Source organism: Panthera tigris, chromosome E3 (assembly GCF_018350195.1).
Source record: "Panthera tigris isolate Pti1 chromosome E3, P.tigris_Pti1_mat1.1, whole genome shotgun sequence".
In the NCBI taxonomy this organism is placed as follows: Eukaryota; Metazoa; Chordata; class Mammalia; order Carnivora; family Felidae; genus Panthera; species Panthera tigris.
This window is the reverse complement of record NC_056675.1, coordinates 19,786,945-19,808,019: the sequence shown is the minus strand read 5'-3', so window position 1 is coordinate 19,808,019 and position 21,075 is coordinate 19,786,945. Positions and strand designations below refer to the sequence as shown.

The window sequence follows — 21,075 nt, the reverse complement described above, 5'->3', positions numbered from 1 at the left end:
TGCATATTCATGGCATCAACCTCACGTGTTGGCTAATTATTCACCAAATCCTGCTCCGCTTCCTCTGACCCTGTTTCCGGCTGCCGATGAGACATCACTAAGTCAAAGTCCCAGAAGACCGTCACACTCAATAAATCCTAACATCAAATTTGTCATGCGCCTCGTCCTCGTGCAAACGTGTTCCTCCTTCTGAACTCCCTACTTTATTCAGACACTCATTCCACAAATACTTACTGAGCGCCTACCATGGGCCAGGCAGCGTCCGCCTGGTGGGGCTTCAGCAGTGAACAAACAGGCACGGTCGCTGGTCCCCGGTCCCTGCTCTCGGGAGCCTGCCCTCCAGCCCCATCGGCTTCAGTGAGGAGCCATTACTCAAGCCGGACAGCAAGACTCCTTCCCTTTCACTCACCTCCACGTCCTGGCCTCAGGCGCTCACTCCGCCCTGCTAGCTCCTCTCCAAAACATCTCCCTTCTAGCGGTCATCACCCCCGGCCAGAGTCAACAGCATCCACCTTGCCACCCACACCTCCAATCTCTCTTCCTCTGCCAGGTTCATTTCCTATAAACACTCTTCCCTCCTCGTAACTTCTCCGTCTCTGAATTGCCACCGGCGGTTTACGAGGCTGAAGGCCACAAACCAGCCCCCCAGCCCGGTGCTCGAGACCTTTCTTAGCGCTCCAGCCACATTGCCGTTCCTCCTGCCTGAGCACACTGCCGCCTGGCGACGGCTCGGTTACTGCGCCTCTGCCAACCTGCTGGAGCCACCCTCCCGTGCCCGAGATGCCATTTCTTGTCTGTCTACTTTGGGAACACTTCTTCACAGCCCAGCTCAGCTGCAACTTGCTCTATAAAGCCTCTCCCAGCTCCCTGAAGCAAGCGCGTCCTTGCGAGGCGCCTTCGAGCCTGAGCATGTGTTCGCACGTCTGCCTCTCCAGTGAGACTGCTCCACGACAGTGGGAGACCTGTCATCCTCACTAATTTTTGTCATCGAAGTACAGGACACAGTTCTGACTCAAAGCAGACATTCACTAAAGTATCTGCTGGAGAAATAAGAGAACAGCATCCTGTGACAGTCCATTCGTATCACTTAGACAGTCCGCAGTGCTGACCTGGGACCCGACTAGCCCGGTCTCCGCACGCCCGAGTGACCCAGTAGGGCGGAGGGTTTCAATCACCGATGTCTGCTGGACAAGAAATATGAGGAACAATGTGGGCAGAGATTTGTTTATTAAATAGGGATTTTCTTCATTTCTACTAGGATCTCTCAAGAGAAAGATGTATTTTTCTTTCATTTTCCACTCTTCATGGAGACTCAGACACCGAAAAATATTTCTTACCACAAACAGCAGTGCACATGTCATGCCAAATGACAAGGGCCTGGTGTCTGAGAGGTGGCAGGAAGGAAGGGGCCGGCGGGGGGTGGGCGGAGGGGCGGCTGGCCAGCGCACAGCTGGCTCTAGCTGACTGCCATCAGGAGAGACTGCAGGCCCAGGCTTGACGGAGCCTCTGATATGTCAAAGGAAGCAGGGAACTTAGATTTGCTGTGAAATCTCAGTTTAAAAAAAAAAAAAATGCCAGGTCAAATGTACTTTTAACAACATATAGGCCAAATCTGACCACCAGGCCTCAGTTCCTAAGCTCTGCCTCAAAGAGACTTGGGCATGGGGGCCTGTGTGGCTCAGTCGGTTAAGCATCTGACTCCTGATTTCTGCTCAGGTCATGATCTCAGTCGGGAGTAGGAGATCGAGCTCTGTGTCGGGCATGGAACCTGCTTAAGATTCTCTCTCCCTCTGCCCTTCCTTGCTCGTGTGCTCTCTCTAGCTCTAAATAAATAAATGAACAAATGAGGGGCTCGGGCGTAGAGGAGATCTAGCATAGAGAAGAGGCCCATTTCCCTCTATGACGGAATCAGAGATGAGGGCTCCACTCACCAATGCAGGAGGTAAGGAGCAAGGATTATTGTCTTTTGGTTTTTTTAATGTTTATTTATTTTGAGGGACAGGGAAGGGCAGAGAGAGAGGGAGAGAGAATCCCAAGCAGGCTCCAAGCTCAGCATGAAGCCCAACAAGGGGCTCGATCCCACGAACCATGAGATCATGACCCGAGCTGAAATCCAGAGTCGGATGCTTAACCTACTGAGCCACCCAGGCGCCCCAACCCTGATGTTGATAATCAGATTCCAAATCACGGTCCTTTGTGGGCTAATCACTATGACCCAAACAGGCTGCCTTTAAACTTCAGGTTTAAGTTCCGCTGTCTAACTGGCAGGGCAATTTGTTTCTCTCCCCCGTCTAATGCTGGCTCCGCCGAACACTGTTCTAATCAGCCTGGAGGCCACATGCCCCCTCTGTGCTTTCCTCCTCCCCCCAACTCTACTGCGGGGCCCAGAGACTAGGCCGGTGGGTAAGCACTTCTCTCCCCGTGCCGTCACACTATCATTTCAGTATTAAACCAGTGTGATGGAATTAGAAGCGTGCTCACAGAAGCACCCCTAAGTACCCAGGTCCACCATTCCACACGAACTTATACCGCAGGGCCTCGAGCAAACCCTGGGGAAAACGGGAGCCAGCCTAGGGCAGGAAGGCCTTCGATGAAGTCCTGGGCACTTTTTCCTTCTGTGGAACAAAGGAAGATCCCACTCGCTTCCAGGTTAAGGACGGTTAAGTCTGTGAACAGGGCTGATTACAAGCCACCATCAAGGTACACTAAACAAAGATGTCCAGGCTGTGGCACAGTTCAGTCCGGCCCAGAGCACAGGCGGCCCCGGGCACTTACCAGCTCTTCTCGCAGCCTGCCCAGGGTCTCCATCTGGTTACTCCGTGTGCTCAGCACACCCGAGAGCTTCTCCATGAGGATGTCATATTTGCTCCTCCTGTGAGAAACACAAAACAGCTTGTCTGGTCAAACCTATTGCTAAAGAGTGCCTCGCAAGCCTTCAGTGACCACATCCCAAACTACAGAACCTTCATCTTCGGTCTCGGCCACCATCCAGCCCACAACGCGCACTTGGTGGGGCAGAGACCGGCTCTGAGTGGCTCGGTCACATGGCCAAGGGCACCTAGGTAGTGGCTGTGTACAAACTAGACCTTTGGGCCGCAGCCGTAAGGATTCTTCAAAATGCCTTATGTTTTTATAACAGCATCAAGTATAGGAAGGACCTTAGGTATTTCTATATAAATCGCTTGGTGAAGGAGGGGATTATTTCATAAAGAAGTGAAACAGGTTTTCTAAACTTCAGACTCAAGACATGAACCTAGGTCCTTGCCCACATCCAGCGCTCTGTTCGCTGTATCATGATGCCTTTGATTCTGAAGGCTGGCCTCTACTCTGACTTCACTGGCCTGATCAAGCCCACCCCCCACCTCATTTTTATTGTGTAGAATCATAAATGACTGCTTCCAAGCTAATGGCCACCAAGGAAGCTATGAAAGAGAGCGGAGGGCTCCCGACTATGTGTGCCTGGAGAGGCTGGGGGGCAGGGCGTAGCTGGGAAGGTGACCTTGACTTTAACTGGTCACAAGCTCAGGGTCACGGAGGGCTTATGTATGGGATACGGAGTCTGCACCCACTTCTCCACTTCGACTGCCTCTCAACACATGAAAGGATAAAGGAAGGCACAGATATTTACTGCATGTGAATTAACACCAAGCACTGAGTCTTGGCCATTTTCTAGGAGAAGAAACCGTGGTTCAGAGAGGTCAAGTGCCTTTGCCCAAGTAAGGGGCAAAGATTTAAAAACAGATCTTGACTTAGTCCACTGTTAATCTCTTCCACCCACAGCTGCCGCCTACACCAGGTAGAGGAGTCTAGTGATACTGTATTTAACTAGTGGAAAGTAAGACTAAATAAATAAAATGCAAACTGTAGAAGCATGATTCTCTCTCCAGTAGGATTCCTAAAATATAGGTTTGACGACAAATTTGGAATTTTGACAGGAATGCAGTGGTATCATTACTCCTGGAAATCCTTAGTCAACAGTCTGCCTACATGTGTATCAAGCACTTTCTTTGGGCCCAGGCCTGTGCTAGGCAGTGGACACTGTCGACTTTAAAACTTATACTTAATCCTGAGTGTTCACTCACCTCCCATTTGGACAGCATGCCTGGCCACTGGTAATGGGCAAGGTCTCTGTCGTTCGGCTAGGGGAGAGTCAGAGTCATTCCCTGTGGTCCAGGGAAAGGAAGGGCCTGCCTACTGCCTCTCAAGGATTCCGTGACATTGCCCGACTCCACTGTGGAGCACAGGTGGCCAGGCGCTCGGGGGCTCCCGCTTACTCACCCGAGGGCCACCTTTTCCAAGGCCTACTCCAGCTCGATCCTTCCCTAGCCTGGTCTCTGGACGTCTCACCAAGGAGGCCATGAGGTGCCGGAGGGCAGGCTGAGGCCTGTCTCAAGCGTGGTGGAACACTGCTTTCCCCCATTCCTATGCCAGGCAGTCACCCCAACAGGGAGCAGGAAGGAGTCAGAGACTCACTCCCAGAAACCCTCATCCTCAGAAGGGAATGTACACATCTCACCACCTTGCTATACTGGCTGGACCAGGACCCGAGGCTAAATAGCAACGTCATGCACGGTGATCACTCAGCACAACCTCCACATCTCACCGTCTAGGCTGATTATGAGAGTTGCGTGTTGGAAAAACATGCCAATTTTAAATCGGATACAATTCAATCTCAATTCTGTCACCAAAACAAATCTGATTTGACTGATTTGTTTTTATTTTTATACTCCCCCCCCAAATTTCACCAAAATGTTAACAGTCCCTATTGCCGGGCAATAGGGTTACAGGAATTTTTTTTCCTTCTTTTCAATATAATGTCCAAATTTCTAAATCAGCATGACTTATTTTCACAATCAAAAATAGATAGTAAATCTCTTTTAAAAAGCTATAGTCTAGGGCACCTGGGTAGCTCAGTAGGTTAAGCGTCTGGCTCTTGACTTTGGTTCATGATCTGATGGTTCATGAGTTCAGGCCCCGCGTTGGGCTCCTCACTGAGTGTGGAGTCTAAGATTCTCTCTCTCTCTCTCTCTCTCTCCCCACCCCCCGTCCCTCTCTCCCATTTGTGCTCATGTTCTCTCTCTCAAAATAAATAAATAGTTAAAAAAAAAAAAGAAAAAAAACCTATAGTCATGGACACCTGGGGTGGCTCAGTTGGTTGAGCATCCAACCCTTGATTTTGCCTCAGATCATGGTCCCAGGGTTGTGGGATCGAACCCTATATTGGGCTCCATGCTTAGCGTGGAGCTTGCTTAAGGCTCTCTCCCTTGGGGCACCTGGGTGGCTCAATCGGTCAAGCGTCCTGACTTTGGTTCAGGTCATGATCTGATGGTTCATAGTTCAAGCCCTGCTTCGGGCTCTGTGCTGACAGCTCAGAACCTGGAACCCGCTTCGGATTCCGTGGCTCCCTCTCCCTCTGCCCCTCCCCCACTTGTGCTCTGTCTATGTCTCTCAAAAAAAATAAACGTTTAAAAAAAAACTTAAAAGATTCTCTCCCTCCCTCTGCCCCTCCCCTGCTTGCGCATGTACGTGTGTGCTCGTCCTCTCTAAAATAAAAGCAAAACATAAATCAATAAAAGTAAAAAGCTACAGTCGTGCTGTGATTTAGCCTCCATGGTTTGTAAAGGCCTAACGCGCAGGGCAGAACGGAGTGCTCTGGCGTGCACACGCTATACCTGTCCACGTGAAACCGATTCAGGAGGAGGAGGATCGAGTGCTGCTGGGCTCCGGTGGGTAATCGGATCACATGTGACTGCATCGTAATGAGCCCGTTTTTGTTCAGAATTTTCCGGTGATAGTGGAGCTTCCCGGCATCAACCCTGGAGGAGAGGAGGAGCGTGGCTCTGTCATTTTTGCTTTGCTGGCTGCTTTCTCCCAACAGCGCAGAGGGCCTCTCACCTGAACATCAGTGCTAGACACACACTGTAGCACTGGCTAGTCCTACCCAGCCACTCTACGACGACAGTCACTGTGAGACAGCGGCCTTGAAAACAACAGCCATGCTTCAGCCTAAGAGCACAGCCGAGGTCCCCGGCAGAGGCGGACGGGGGATGGGGGTGGAGGCCCAGGGAAATGGGCACGGGACAGACGGTGGGGTGGGCGACGATGAGGGTCAGCGATGACACCATCAAATACAGGTGCCCAATCCTGTAGTGGCCAATAACTAGGGGGACTATACATCCTGGTTTGCCCGGCGGTCCCAATTTATGACCACTGCCTTGGCCTTGCCCTGGGGCCCCACTCTCCACTCTCAAAATGTCTGGTTTAGATACTAAATGATAGGACCACTCCAGGGTCTCTTCATACACAAAGCCCTGCACTCCCAGTCAGCATAGGTTGCAGACTGCCCCAGTGGCAGGGCTGAGAGGAACGGGGAAGGAGGTAGGTCAACAGGCTGGGGGGCAGGGCACAATCATCAGGGAGCCCTGTCAAGCGAATCATCCCCTTACTTGAAAGCAGTGCTGTGGAGGTCACGCTGGAGCTCGCCTTGCCACCGGGACCGGCCCAACCGCTCCAAAATGCAGTAGGAGAAGTCAGGGAGCTTCAGGTCGGGGTCACCCTCCAAGCCTATCAAGGCCCTGTACCGCATGTCCTGGGAGGCGACGATGATCAGTCTCTTTCCCCACCTGCGGATCAGAAACGACCACACAGAAGAAATAACTTTAAGTGATTTGAAGAAAATATGAAAAAACAGGGGGTGCCTGGGTGGCTCAGTCAGTTAAGCATCAGACTCTTGTTTTTCGCTCAGGCCATGATCTCGCGGTTCATGGAATCGAGCCCCACGTCAGGCTCAGTGCAGAGCATGACGCCTGCTTGGGATTGTTGCTCACCCTGCCCCTCCCCTGCACACTTATTTATAAACAAACTTAAAAAAACAAACAAAACCCTGAACCTTAGAGAATCATCATTTTGTGCTGCTTCTTACAGCTTTACAATCCCCCCCATTAAGGCGCTTTCAGTGTCCAGACTGCAGCATTTGGGGTGAACAGAGCCAACCTTGTGTTCTCCTTATGTGGTGCCCTCCGAGGTCTCGTCAGGACACTCAGACCAAAGCCCAAACTCCCCAGCAGGGCCTGGTACATCTGACGCACCCTCCATGGCCCTGCTGGTCCTCAAATGAGCTGCTTCCTCTGCCCGGGCTCCTCCCTGAATCTGTAGGTGACGGATTCCTTCTCATTATCAGGGCTACTGCTTAGACATGACCTCCTCGGGCCTTCCTGAAGGTGTAGCCCCAGCTATCCCCTACCTGGCCATTGTCATAATTCTTTACAGCACCCGGCACTCTAAAAAATGGTCGTATTTCGGGGATGCCTCAGGGGCTCAGTCAGTTGACCGTCTGACTTTGGCTCAGGTCATGATCTCATGGTTGGTGAGTTCGAGCTCCGCATCAGGCTCTGTGCTGACAGCTCGGAGACTGGATCCTGCTTCGGGTTCTGTGTCGCCCTCACTCTCTGCCCCTCCCCCAGTCGTGCTCTGTCTCTCTCTCGCTCTCAAAAGTAGATAAACGTAAAAAAAATTTTTTTTTAAAGGTCATTTTTTTTTTTTTTTTTGGCAGACATTCTTGTCCATCTCCTCCCGTCAAATTTAAGTGCCATAAAAGTAGGCACATGGTACTGACCTGTTCACTAGGACACCTTCAGTGCCTAGTATGATTGTAGTGCATAGTCGGGGCTCTGTGAGTATTTGTTAAGTGAGCAAACTAGCCTACTGAACTGGACAGATAAGCTTCAGAGTCAAAAATACAGGCACGCCTCAGAGATGTTGTGGGTTCAATTCTAGACCATCGCAAGAAAGCAAATATTGTGATAAAGCAAGTATCACAATAAAGCTAGTCAAATAAAGTTTCTGGTTTCCAGTGCATATAAAAGTATGTTTATACTATACTGTAGTGTATTAAGTGTGCAATGACATTACGTCCAAAAAAAAACCAATGTGTGTACCTTAATTAAAAAATACTATTGCTAAGAAATGCGAACCATCATCTGAACCTTCGCCAAACTGTAATCACCGATCCCAGATCACCATAACAAATATATTTGAACAAAAATATATTTGAACGAAAAAGTTCAAAATATTGAGAAAATTGGGGCGCCTGTGTGGCTCAGTTGGTTAAGCGTCCAACTTCAGCTCAGGTCATGGTCTTTACAATTTGTGAGTTCGAGCCCCGCGCCTGGCTCTGTCCTGACAGCTCAGAGCTTGGAGCCTGTTTCAGATTCTGTGTCTCCCTCTCTCTCTGCCCCTCTCTCGCTTGTATTCTGTCTCTCTTTCAAACATTAAAAAAAAATAAAGCAAAGGAAAGAAAATATATTGAGAAAATGACCGACATGTGATACAGAGACACGAAGCAAGCAAATGCTGTTGGGAAAAATGGTGCCAACAGACTTGCTTGACGCAAGGTTGCCACGAACCTTCAATTTCTAAAAAACGCAGTATCTGTGAAGTGCAGGACGACGAGGTAGGTCTGTACCGAACTGGCTAATCAGCGGATTTGTACTCTGTTGAAGACCAGACCCTGGAAGAATCGTCAGCTCCTCCTAGTGACTTGAGGTGTGAAAATAATAAAGAGGCCAAGAATACGTCCTAGCAAGGCATTTCAGACTGAGTGACTGATGGGAGACAGGCCTTGTGGTTAGATGTGTAAACAACAGAGCTAAGAAGAATTAGATGCTGGCCCAGATTTGAGGGGTTGGTAGTCCATGAGTTCTTATACAGGGACCCTCAGTGATGCATTCATCTGGGAAAGGGAGCGCTTCCAAGTGGGGGTATCTTGATGCCAAGAAGTGAGTGAGTGAGGGGTTCTCTGCCAGCACACCCTCGTGGGATCTCTGCTCCAGGGCTTGGACCCCAAGAGTATGTGAATGGAGTGGGCCCATCTGCCCAAGATGTCGGCTTAAATTAGCAGATGAGGCCCAGTGGGTGGAGTCTCAGACTTAAGTGATGGAGACTCGGCAGAGAAACGGATTTCTTCTATCACATCCCTCAGGCTGACGGTTCTCCTTCTTCCTACCCCACGCTGGCTGGTTTCACTTCTACCACCAACTGGGGCAAAGATGAAAGAAGAGGTTGTCTTCCTTTTAACCTTACACTGTTTGCGACCTAAAATAAGTCTTCTGTAGAGTCATGGAAGTCGGCAGAATCCATCCTCAGAGAGAATGGTTGCGAACACCCATGAAAGAGACAGTCCACTTCCTGTGTCTGCACATCACAGACTTAGGACCTTTGCTCTCTCGTCCAAAACAGGTTCATTAAGTCAAACTGGAAGAGGCCAGCTGGGAAAAGAAAGCTGGAAAACTGGGGAACAGGTTTGCTGCTTTTCGCACAGGCTCAGATTTGTTTACTACGCTGCACTATCATAATCCCGACAGTTCCAATTAGCTGACTAAGGGACTCCTGCTAGGCTTAAAATGCTGAGTGTGGTCACCAGACAGGATGTCAAATACTGATTAAGCACAATGTAAAGTACCAGAGATGCCAAGATAGATAAAAGCGGTGTCCACCTTCAAGGAGCTCACAGTCCACTGGAGGAGGAAGTCCAGAAAGTGAGCGATTATGCTATGATCCAACAGCTGCCAGAGAGCACCTAGGAAATGGCATGCGTCCAGAGCCCAATTCCATCTAAGCTGCGCGTGTGAACGGAGCACACGCACAGTAACTAGGGAACGCTCTCACAGGAGGGGGTGTTGAGTGAGCACTAAGCTTGGGGGCGGGGGGGTGGGGCGGGGGCGGTGAAGGGCAAGGAAGCAGAACCTGCAAGTTTCTGGAGGCACGAAGCAGTGCGCCTGTCCTGGGGGCAAATGGCCCGGCCGGGAAGCCTGGTGTGGGGTCGCAGGCTGGAAAGCAGAAGGAAGGAGAGCCCGAGAGGTCAGTGCGAGTCCACATCCCAGAAGGCCTGGCAGTGCCGTCCAGGGAGTTTGGATGCCATGCCACAGGTCAGGGGTTAGAACTTCCAGACCAACAGGATAGTCAATCGGCCAACATGCACTCTCAGGAGCCGATGTGGTGCCAGGCATAGTCTAGATCCTAGGGATACAGCCATGAACAAACAAGAGTTTCCGCCCTCAAGGTTACAGTCTGGTATGGAAAGAGTGACGTAAATAAACACTGAAGACCATTTTTGGTACTGACGTGAGTAATACGATGATGTCTGGGCAACAGGGACATACTTCTTGAGGAGCCAAGTCCAAGGCTGAATGAAGAGAAGAGGGTGGAGATGTGAAGATCTGAAGCAGAATTTTTTTTTTAAGTTTATTTATTTGAGAGAGAGAGAGAGAGAGAGAGAGAGAGAGAGAGACAGAGAGAGAGGAGTGTGCGTGAGTCGGGGAGCGGCAGACAAAGAATCCCAAGCAGGCTCCGCGCTGTCGGCTCAGAGTCCGACGAATAGGGGCTCGATCTCACGAACCGTGAGATCATGACCTGAGCCGAAATCAAGAGTCAGACGTTTAACCAACCGAGCCCCCCAGGAGTCCTGAAGGCAGAAGACTCTAAGCAAAAGGAACAACATGTGTTGCGGCCCTGAGTAAGATTAGCCCGGCGTGTTCGGGCCAAAGCACAGAGAGGGCTATGGGGGGAGAGCTGGGTGGGCAGCGGGTAGGCATATGGAGCCTGATGGGCCACTCAGCAGGGTGGGCAGCACTAGGTGGGACATGGCTCATGGTTCTGGCCTAAATACCAAGGGAAAATCACAGTCCCAGAGAGAGAGAGAGCACAAGTCGGGAGGGGCAGAGAGAGAGGGAGACAGAAGATCCAAAGCACTCTGCTGACAGCACAGAGCCCGAGGCGGGGCTCGAACTTACAAACCAGGAGATCATGACCTGAGTTGCCGTCAGAGGCTTGACCAACCAAGCCACCCAGGCGCCCCATGGATCCTGTAATGTTTTTAAGAGGAGGCAGAAATCCAGATTTTAAATATTAGCAACGAAATAAAATTGAAAACAAACAAACCACCATGCTGGCTAAACAAAGCATGTCTGTGGGGGACACGCGGCCAGTCTGATATCTGTCCTGAGTGACCAAGGCACTTTCCACCGCAAGTCCATCTTAGAGAAAAATGTTCCATGCAGTGTGGAAAGTTCCGAAGAGGAGAGACAGTAAGAAGGGAGATAAGAGACTGTTGTACTATTTTGAGCCCAAAGGGCGTTTGAGAAAACGCCAGAAGGTCAAGTCCACAGGACTCGGCGGCCAGCTGAACGTAGAAAGAGAGAAGGGGCCCAAGTTTGCGTCTCACACGGCAGGCGCGTGGGAATCCTCCGGAGCAGAGGGAAGACACAAAAGGGGCAGGAAATGGAGGAGGAGGCAAGTTTGGGGTGAAGGAGAGTGATGCTCTGACTTGTGGGCGCACTGAGGGAGAGGTTACTGTAGCTGCACACACGGCACCTGGCAGACGCCTGGGGAGCACTCAGAGCCCTGGGGAGCAGCCCAACATTTAAGGGGTGGAAGGAAGTCGGGGAGTCCATGAGGGAACTGGTAAGGATCGGCTAGAACAGGAAAATAAAGCAGGAAGCCATGGGACAAAAGCTTTACAAGTCCTTGATGGGGCGGAGGGGGCAAGGAGGTTAAGGGCCCTACAGTGTCCACAGGCTCGTTACTAGGAATCTTCGGGGATAAGATTTCGGTGAAGTAATAAAGTCAGACATCAGGACTGAGAGGGCAGAGGTGAAGGGGACAAAGAGTGAGAGTGGCTATTTCTTCTGGAAAGCTTGGTCCTACAAGCGGCAGAGAGAAAGAGAGATCTATGGTCACAGGGGATCTGAGGTCAAGAGAAGGCCCTGTTGTAAGCTGTGTGAGTCACGTCAGGGTTGAGGAAACAGTACCAGCAGAAAGGCCAAAAGTTGGAAATGACGGAGAAGGGGCACCTGGGTGGCTTAGTTGGTTAAGCATCTGACTTCAGCTCAAGTCATGACCTCGAGGTTTGTGACTTTGAGCTCCGCATCGGGCTTACTGCTGTCAGCACAGAGCCTGCTTTGGATCCTGTCTCCCTCTCTCTCTGCCCCTCCCTTTCAAAACAAATAAACATTAAAAAAAAAAAAAAAGAAAGAAAGAAAGAAAATGATGGAGAAAGATGAGCTTCCTGAGAGAGGCAGGAAAGAGCAGGAGGTACAGGGAGCTGGGCTGGGGGGCGGGAAGGGGGATGGGCAGAGGAGGAGGAAGAGAAGCAGAGGGAGGCCCTAGACAGGGCCTGGTCCTGGTGACATGGTTTCTGGTCACCTCTGAGCTGGGGGGTGGGGGTGGGGGAGGAAGAGATGTGTAACAGCTGCAAGTTGAAGATGGAAGTCAGGAGAGTTCACACTGGCAGCTTCTCCCTGTTCTGTGAATCGGGGAGGGAGGTGGGAGTGGGGCTAGGCTTAGAAGGTAACAGGTGGAATGGACCACTCTGGGAAACCGGGGGTCCGGCCGGAGACTCAGGAAAGGACCGCTGGGCAGCAGGGGGCCCAGTCCCTACGAGTGATCCAGGGGACGAGAGAGTGATCCAGGGGACGTCTGGGTGGCTCAGGTGGTTAAGTGGCTGACTTCAGCTCAGGTCCCGATCTCATGGTTTGTGAGTTCGAGCCCCACACTGGGCTCGCTGCCATCAGCGCACAGCCCACTTGAGAGCCTCTGTTCCCCCCTCCCCTTTCCCTCCCCGACTGCCGCTTGTGCTCTCTCTCAAAAATAAACAACACATTGAAAAAAAAAAAAGAGTGATCCAAATGATAGCCTCCTGCTCTGCCCAACCATGCCAGGACTGTGGATACGAGGGAAAGAGAAAGGCAGGTCCCTGAGCAACATGAGCCGAGCGAAGAAGGCAGAGGCTTCCTAAAGGGCTGACGAGACTCAGCGCTCTGACTGTGCACCCGACTCCAAAGCAGGAGGATTCCCATGAGTTTCTGACGGTGCAGATCAGTTACCTGCCAAAGGCCTCCACCATCATACAGCGGGGCTGTAAAGACTTGGTCCTGATGTCATTGGTTATGTTTTTCCTCTCCTTAAAGTACCGGCAAGAGCCCTGGATGCCATCTTTATTCTCTAAAATCATGTGAATGGGGTAGACGTCCTCCAAAGCGACTGGATCCCTCCGGGACTCCAAAATTCCGGTTTCCAAGTCAATCTCTTCGTATCTACAAGAGGGAAGGCACAAATACCAAACCACAAATCAGCTCCGGAAACAGTACATACTGGGCCACATTCTTCTGACAACCTCCTGCTGAGACCAGAGAGAGAGAGAGAATGTGCTCACTCAGTCTTCCCACTTTGCAAATGCAGATTAGAGCAGCATTCCTGCCTTTTTAACGCAAAGAACACAGGCCTTCCCAGGGTCCCCCAAATCCACCCTAAGAAGCTGAATGCTGGAACCAGAACCATCCTACTGGCCCAAGTCGTGGCCTTTTGGTTTCCCTTCAAATCTGGTGCCTGTACGTTAACAATTTTCACCTTGGGATCCTACGTCTTGTCTTTTCCCTCCAAACACTGACCCTGTATCTTCGCTTGTCTACCAAACGCCTCAAATTCAAGGAGATCAAAGGCAAAGTTATAACTGCCTCTCCCCGCCCCCGATAAAGTCCCTCCTCTCCACTCTCTCCCAGTTGTGTCGTATCAATGTCATGGAGACATCTTTGACTTGGGTTTCTTCCTTTATCCAGTCAGCCAACTTTGTTAAGCTTTCCTTGTAAACCTCGCTCACATCCTCCTCTAGTCCAGTTGAGGCTAAATCCCACTTAAGCTTATTGGCCCTTTCCTCCTTTGCCTTCTGTGTGATCTCTACACTGTGTAACCCTCCAACCCCCAGTCACATCTGCCATCTATCTGTCAGGACACCACTCTGAACTGCTACCCTCCATTTCTCCAGCCACACCTTCCCAGGCTTCTTGGAAGGTTCCTAGTCCTTCATCCAGCCCTTCCACGTAGGTGCACCTCAGGGCCATGTCTTAGGCCTCCAGGGAGAATCCTGGCCTACAACTTAAACATCCAACCATACGGGATGACTCCTCTCTGGCCTGCTCCCCCCTCCCCCGCCCCGCATGAAGCCACATGTTTACTAAACAGAATCTCCACTAGGGTCACCCAAAGGAACTTCAAACTCCACGTGTCTCAAAGTACGTTCAACATCTTCCCCACCTCCCCCAAGACTCAACCACTGTGCTGCCCTTCTGTGTTCCCTACCAACAGGGCAGGGCATCAGTATTCACTCAGGTACCCAAATATCAGGAACCAGAGGAATCATCCCTGACTCCCACCTCTCCTTATACCCCACATCCAGTCACCCAATCCTCTTTATTCTGGTTTCATAGGTTCTCATCCCACCTGCTTCTCTTATTTTCACCTGCGCCCTGGTAAGCAAAACCACGATTGGTTGTTTGTGGCTGGATTACTAAAATCTCTCAACTTCACACTTTGCCCCTAGTCTGACTCGCCTTTCAGTGGCTTCTAACTACCCTTTCGATAAAGGATAAGCTATTTAAGTGGATTAAAAGACCACCCAAATCCCTCTCCCGTCCAACTGAGCGAAGGGCAGAGTGGGTTTTGTACCCCAGACTTCGTGGATTCAAATTGGGGGTTCTGGCCTTGCTAGCAGATGATCTTAAACAAGTCACTTAAACGCTCTGTGCCTCAATCTTCTCTTCTAAGGCTTTTGTAAAAATTAAATAACTCACTCTATGTCAGGATCTTAGAACAGTCCCGGCTCACAACAAGCATACATGTGACAAACATTATTCCTCATTCCCCACCTCCAATCCTACACTTCAACCAAACTTAACATATTTCTCCTCCTGCAGGCTTCACATGTGCGGTTTCCTGTCCAGAATACTCTGCCAAGTGCCCACCTAAATCCAATCTTTAAGTCCTGTTTTGGACAGTATTACCTCTGGGAACTTCTCACAATATGCCTTTAGAGCACAGATGCTACAGACCGATGGCCTGCGTTCAAATCAACACGTGAGTCACTTATAATCTTTGTAACCGTTGAACAGGTTACTTAATCGAAGGCTCAGTTTCCTCCTCTGCAAAATGGGGAAGATAACAGTACCTACTGCTGAGGATCAAGTGAGTTCAGTCTCCTGAAGCTCCCAGAACAGGATCTTAGGGTATAGTACTAGGCCAAAAATAAGCACTCCATAAATGCTAGCCATTATTATTATTATTATTATTATTATTATTATTAAGGTTGCTGTTATGCAGATGTCTAATTGACTTAGGCTCTCCAGTCAAGCACTGAACGAATGCCCCAGAAAGGGTGGTTGAACTCATCGGTCTCCAGCCTTGGTTTGAACTCACCTCCTAACCACTACGGAAGAAGAGTACTCTTTGAAACTTGATGAATATCCCGCCGGTCCTGCTCACCACCACCCAACACCCACACGGACATAATGGGACATCATGAGATAACCCTCAACTCCATCGAACGCCCGGGCTCTACCAGGCCCGAGGAACCCCCAGTCAGCCTTACACCCAGGCTTCCCCCCCCCCCCCCCCCCCCACGACTCACGGTCCTCCCCGGGCTCCACTCCTATCTCCCACCCCCTCCCGTCAGAACCTGGGCCCCTCCCAGAGCCATCGGACCCCGGGCTCCGCGCCCGCCCTCTCGCCCGCCCGCCGCAGGACCAGGCCGCTGACCGGTCCTGGAGCTGGAGGTCGGGTCGCTCTCGAGGCTCTTCATAGAAGCTGATGCCCGGGTGCGTGGCAAGGGCCCGCCACAGGAACTCCTGCGTGTAGGGCTCCAAAGGCAGGGGGAAGGGCGGCACTCGCGTCTCCAGACGGCTCCACAGCGCAGGCAGACACAGGCCATCAAGCCCCTCGAGGGCCACCTCGTCCAACAACGACTCAAGCGCGTCCATTGCTACTTCGGTGGGCAGCTCCCCCGGCGCCTGCGCACCAGGACACTAAAGGCCCTCCAGCGCGCCTGCGCACAACCTTCGGCAGCCCTGAGAGGCGGGATGGACTTAGAGATCCGAGGAGGAGTTCCAGAGCGCCGATGCTACGTCACTCCCTTTGGGGGCGGGCTCAGTCCCTGGATCTCCACCGCCATTGGTCCGGAACCCCGCAGTAACCAGGGGAACTGCAAACAGTGTAGGGGCCGCTTCCGGTTCGAGCACCCGGAACCGCCGCCTCTAGGGATGGACGGTGAGTGTCCGTGGGCCCCTCCGGGCGGTCGGGCAGTTATTCTTTCACCTCTCCTGAGGCTTCCCCGGACAGAATCCCAGGCCGGAGAGCCCTGGACCACCACTTCCTGACCCATGGTGGCCTCCGGTCTGAGGGAAAGGGAGCCTTAGTGATCCGGGATGGCCAGAAGAGGCCGGGGGGAGTGGTCAGTGATCTGGCCAAGGTGCAGAGCTGTGGTCGTGTAAGAACCCGGTACAGGCTGGGGGCTCAGAAGAGGTTTAGAGTGGAAAGGAGAAGTAGAAGTCTGAGGGCGAGGGGGTCCTGTGTGTCTTCCTCCGATGTGGAACTGTGCAATCTGGGAGTTGGTGCGGGAGTAAGCGTCACCCTGGGGAGTGCGGTCGTCAGCTAGTGGGAAAAGGGAGTTGGTAAGGTGGGTGGGGGAATTCTAGGGCATACTCTCTTTATGAGCTCTGCTGAGAATAATTAGTACTGTCCAGTGCCAGGAACTCTGTAAGCTCTCTCAAGCAACACCTCGTTAAGCTTCAGAACAGCCCTTTGAGGTCAGTAGTGTTCTCCTGTTTTGCAAATGAAGCAACTGAGGCTCAATGAAGTTAACTTGCCCCTAACCAAACAGCCCACAAGTGGCAGGGTGGGTAAGAAAGCCAGACACTCTCTCTGCCTCTGGAACCAAATTACGGAGTTTGAGATTTGAAACGGGTTTCAGAGGCCCTTCGTTCCAGAAGTTGCAAATGCAGATATCTGTAGGGACAAGTCTGGCGGGCTGGATTGGGCTGCGACTGAAAATCAATTCGCCTTTTGAAAGGAAAGCGTCTCACTCGGCTCCAACCTATTATTTTCCTGGGGCACTTCTCTAAATACCGGGACAGCCAATCAGTCTGAAGGCCAGATGGAGCCTGTGGGCCACTGTCTAGAGGTCCCTGATTAGAATCAGAGAATCGACCATGGGAAGCAATCTAAAAATAGGCTACTCGGATCTCATTTTGAAGATAGGAGGACTAATGTTTAGACAGACTGTTAGGGTCTATGCTAGAATCCAGATCAGTTTTCTCATTTCACCACTAACAGGGATTTGTTCCTTTGTGATATCCACTTAATGCAGTGTGGGATTTTTTTTTTTTTAATTGAATAATCTGATGTGCGCTTAAAAGACGCTTTGCCCTTTGTACTTCAGAGGTACTGTAAAATGTCATTTGCAGTTTGCCTTGTGGGAAGATCAATGTAATGTTTCTACAGAACAACAGTTCTCAAATGTTTTTGGTCTCAGGACTCCTTTATGCTCTTACCTCAGAAGAGTGTTGTTTATGTAGATCTGTGAAATTTACCATATCAGAAATTAAAGCTGAGAAAATCTTAAAACATTCACTTATCAACTTATTTAAAAATAACCATGAACCCATTACTTCTGAATATAAATAATAATTTTAATGAAACATAGCTTTGCACCCCCGCCCCCAAAAGCAGTAGGAAGAGTAGTAGTAGCATTATTTTACATTTTCTTAAATCTCTTCAATGTCTGGCTTGATAGAAAATAGCTAGACTCTCATTTCGGCTTTGGCAACCAAACATGTGTTTTCTGGCTGATGTATATGAGCAAAGTCTGGCCTCACACAGATATGTAGTTGGAGTAGGGACTATTTTAATTGCCTTTTCAAATACCATTCTTTTTTGATGCTACACCAAGACTTAGCAAGTTGTAATTCTTGAAGGTTATGTACAGTGTGGCATCTGAAACCATATTGGTGAACTTTTATACTCTATTGCATTAAAATCCATTGGTTTATCATGCCCTTTGGTTGGATATTTTACCCATGTATGATTTTGTTACATTAAATGTTTGTCATTTAGGAAATGTTGATTTACCGAGTTATACAAATCTTCCAAATGTTGACATTTTAAAAATTCCATTATTAATATCAAATAGAATGTCATTATGATATAAAAAAAATCACATTTGTTAATATAACTACCATATAAGCTGTTAAACTCAAGGTAGTAAGAAACAAGTTTTCGTTTGGGCAACAAACACTGTCAGTTGGGTATTTGGGACAGACTCATTTTTTTTTATATATTTGAGAAAAGTTTGAATAATGATAGTTTGTTGTTCATTTAAGTGCAAATGGCATTCAGTATCATACGTGGCTAGTTCAGCTGGTAACTCAAACAAGCACATGAGTGTTTTCTGGGATCAACTGTTGTACTTTGGCACATAGCAGAAGTGCTCGATGTGTACTTCCCATTTTGTCACACACAGTATTAAAAAGTTGTGTACTCAAGGAATGAAATTTAATAATATTAATTTCTACTATTTTATAAGGATATTCTTAGGTGAAAATGATTTTTCTTTTGTTTTGTTTTATCATGAGTATGTGGTAGTAAAGAATATAATGACTAATAACACAGTTTGGTGCTGCTGCCTTGTAGAGATTCAGGCCACAAGCAGTTTTACCTACCGCTGCTTTCACATCATCAGTGCAAATATTGACTGATGTAAATAAAAAAAAGTTTTAGAATTATGGTGAGAATAGTTTTGTCTTTGTGGATCTCTCTTCCTCCTAGGGTCTGTGGAAGATAGTTTGAGAACTATTGCTGTAGGCCATTTTCAAGAAGTCTACGTTGTCGCTCTGTTACCATGTCAGCACTCCTAGAACGTTACCGTGGCCTAATAGAGGAACCTGTTAATTTTCAGACTGGTCACAAACAAGAAAAGCTTGTTCTCTTTTAAGAAAGCATTTGCCCTAAGATTAGATTTAGCATTCAAAAGGGGTGCCTGGGTGGCTCAGTCGGTTAAGTGGCCGACTTCAGCTCAGGTCATGATCTCGCGGTCTGTGAGTTCGAGCCCCGCGTCCGGGCTCTGTGCTGACTGCTCAGAGCCTGGAGCCTGTTTCAGATTCTGTGTCTCCCTCTCTCTGACCCTCCCCCGTTCATGCTCTGTCTCAAAAATAAATAAACGTTAAAAAAAAAAAAAGATTTAGCATTCAAAGGATCCCTTTTTCCATTACTAATAACACTTAGATTTACACAACAATTTTGTACGCACATACCTGTTGGATAAAGTGAAGCATACCGTGATGAATTGTGATTCTAGCCAACTAGGCAGGCCTTATCAAAAGGATGTTTACTTCCTAAACTTACAAAAGCTTAAGTATCTACCAAGTACCCCCAAACTGGATTGTAGTTTGGTTAATTCTGCATGTCCAAATCACCATGGTTTTTCACAACATTTTTCCTGACGCATTGGTTTTGACTTTGGGCAGGTTTTATCTGGCTCTGCAGTACATCATAATGTAATACTGGTATATTTCGGGGGCCGTGTATCTGTGGATTCATATCTCGATGTGGATTCTTACCCCTCTGAGCTTCAGTTTTCCTGTCAATAAAGTCAAGCTGATGAGAAGGCTTACTTTGTTTTGTTTGCTAGCCCAATGGTGAATTGAACAAGACTATGCATGAATGCACTTAACACCAAGTCTGGCATATAAAAAGTGCTCCTCGTGGTAGCTAATGCTGTCGTTAGCTGCAAATGGGCAGACTTCAGCTGGTGGAAGAGGGAGGAAGGAATCTGATGAAGCTCTCTAGCAAATAATAATCTTTGTAATTAGCTCACTGTTTATTTAAAAGAAAAGCTGACGTGCTACATTTTGTATTTACCTGAAAGTAAACTGGCAACGTGTGAGTCTTCTGCCCCGGATATATATTAATTTTTTTGATGTTTATTTATTTTCAAGAGACAGAGAGAGACAGAGCGTGAGCGGGGGTCGGGGGGGTGGGGGGGGGCGGGCAGAGAGAGAGGGAGACATAGAATCTGAAGCAGGCTCCAGGCTCTGAGCTGTCAGCACAGAGCCCAATGTGGGGCTGGAACTCACGAACTGTGAGATCATGATCTGAGCCGAAATCCAACACTCAACAGACAGAGCCACCCAGGCGCCCCCAGTCTTTTGCCCCTGAAGTGTTCATCTTTATGTTAAAGTCACATTTCCCCCCAGCGCTTTTAAAATATGGTTTAGGAAAAAAAAAAAAATTTCTACTCAGTTTTCAAGGAACATAATAATTAGACAAAAGTTCAGCACATCAACATAATTAGAAAGGATTTTAAAGCTGTTCATTTGCTTTTGCTCTCCCTAGAGCAAATATTCAACATTTCCCCTGCTTATACTGTTCATTTGCGTAGTACACTTTCTCATAGAATTAATAACGCCAAGATGAAATTTAGCCTAGCTTGTCTAAATAAGCCCAAACTGCAAAACGGGCGACGAGCGAACTAGTAAGGTTTTGTTGGAAGTATGCTATCCACGTGTCTGGTCTGTTTCATTCTGGTGTGGTATTCACCTGGGCTCCTGGTGATTTGTCTGTTTCTCTTGCTACGTAAAATAAGCCGAGCCAAAAACCGATATGAAATAAAATAAAGCAAGCATTCAGCGGGCAAAATAAACATGTGGTCCATGTAATCTCTTGGTCTGTTCTGTCTTCGTTCCTTCTTTGCACCCATCCTTGAGTCGGGTGCATTTCTCCCCTCTCCCTATTTCCCAGTATTCATCTCCAGCTGTGATTTTAACGTACAGGAACTTGGCACAGCACGGTTTGCTTATTCTTCCTCAGGGCATTCATTTAGTAACTCCACATTCCAGTGCTTTCTGCGCACCGGAATCCAGAGATCTCAAGATGATTGAGACTGGATCCAGGTGAAGGGTAGAGGGGAGTTCATTGTATTACTCTTAAAACTTCCTGTAAAGTTCTTTTTTTCAACATATTAGTTCCAGCATTTTTCACCTTAAAAAAAAAAAAGAAAGATGTAGCAAATTTGAAAACGAATTCTTTACGTCAGAGGTTACACACCGGGGGCCTCCGAACGAATGAGCCCACAATCCTGTTTACTTGGCCCCTAATGTTTTGCTTTTTCAATTTTTGAATGAGTTGTCAACATTGGAAGATTGGGAGATTTCTCATAAACATCTGATTGTGGGATTTTCTTTAAAAATCAATGAA

At 48.9% G+C, this 21,075-nt stretch overlaps 2 protein-coding genes across 3 annotated transcripts in view; one reads left to right on the top strand and one right to left on the bottom strand.

Moving 5' to 3' along the window:
• GTF3C1 (general transcription factor IIIC subunit 1) overlaps positions 1-15,883 on the bottom strand; it is a 75,629-nt gene extending 59,746 nt beyond the window's left edge. The window contains exons 1-5 of one of the 2 annotated variants that reach the window (XM_042970895.1): positions 15,586-15,883; positions 12,882-13,091; positions 6,447-6,623; positions 5,673-5,816; positions 2,776-2,872 (exon numbers count right to left, since the gene is read on the bottom strand). In XM_042970895.1, the coding sequence (XP_042826829.1) occupies positions 2,776-2,872; positions 5,673-5,816; positions 6,447-6,623; positions 12,882-13,091; positions 15,586-15,806 (849 nt within the window). In that variant the 5' untranslated portion in view covers positions 15,807-15,883. The remainder of the gene's footprint in view (positions 1-2,775; positions 2,873-5,672; positions 5,817-6,446; positions 6,624-12,881; positions 13,092-15,585) is intronic. The other variant, XM_042970894.1, reaches the window with a different exon arrangement.
• Positions 15,884-16,028: 145 nt separating this feature from the next.
• KATNIP (katanin interacting protein) overlaps positions 16,029-21,075 on the top strand; it is a 193,290-nt gene continuing 188,243 nt past the window's right edge. Inside the window, 1 exon segment of the mRNA XM_042972321.1 lies at positions 16,029-16,092. Within this exon segment, the coding sequence (XP_042828255.1) occupies positions 16,086-16,092 (7 nt within the window). The 5' untranslated portion in view covers positions 16,029-16,085.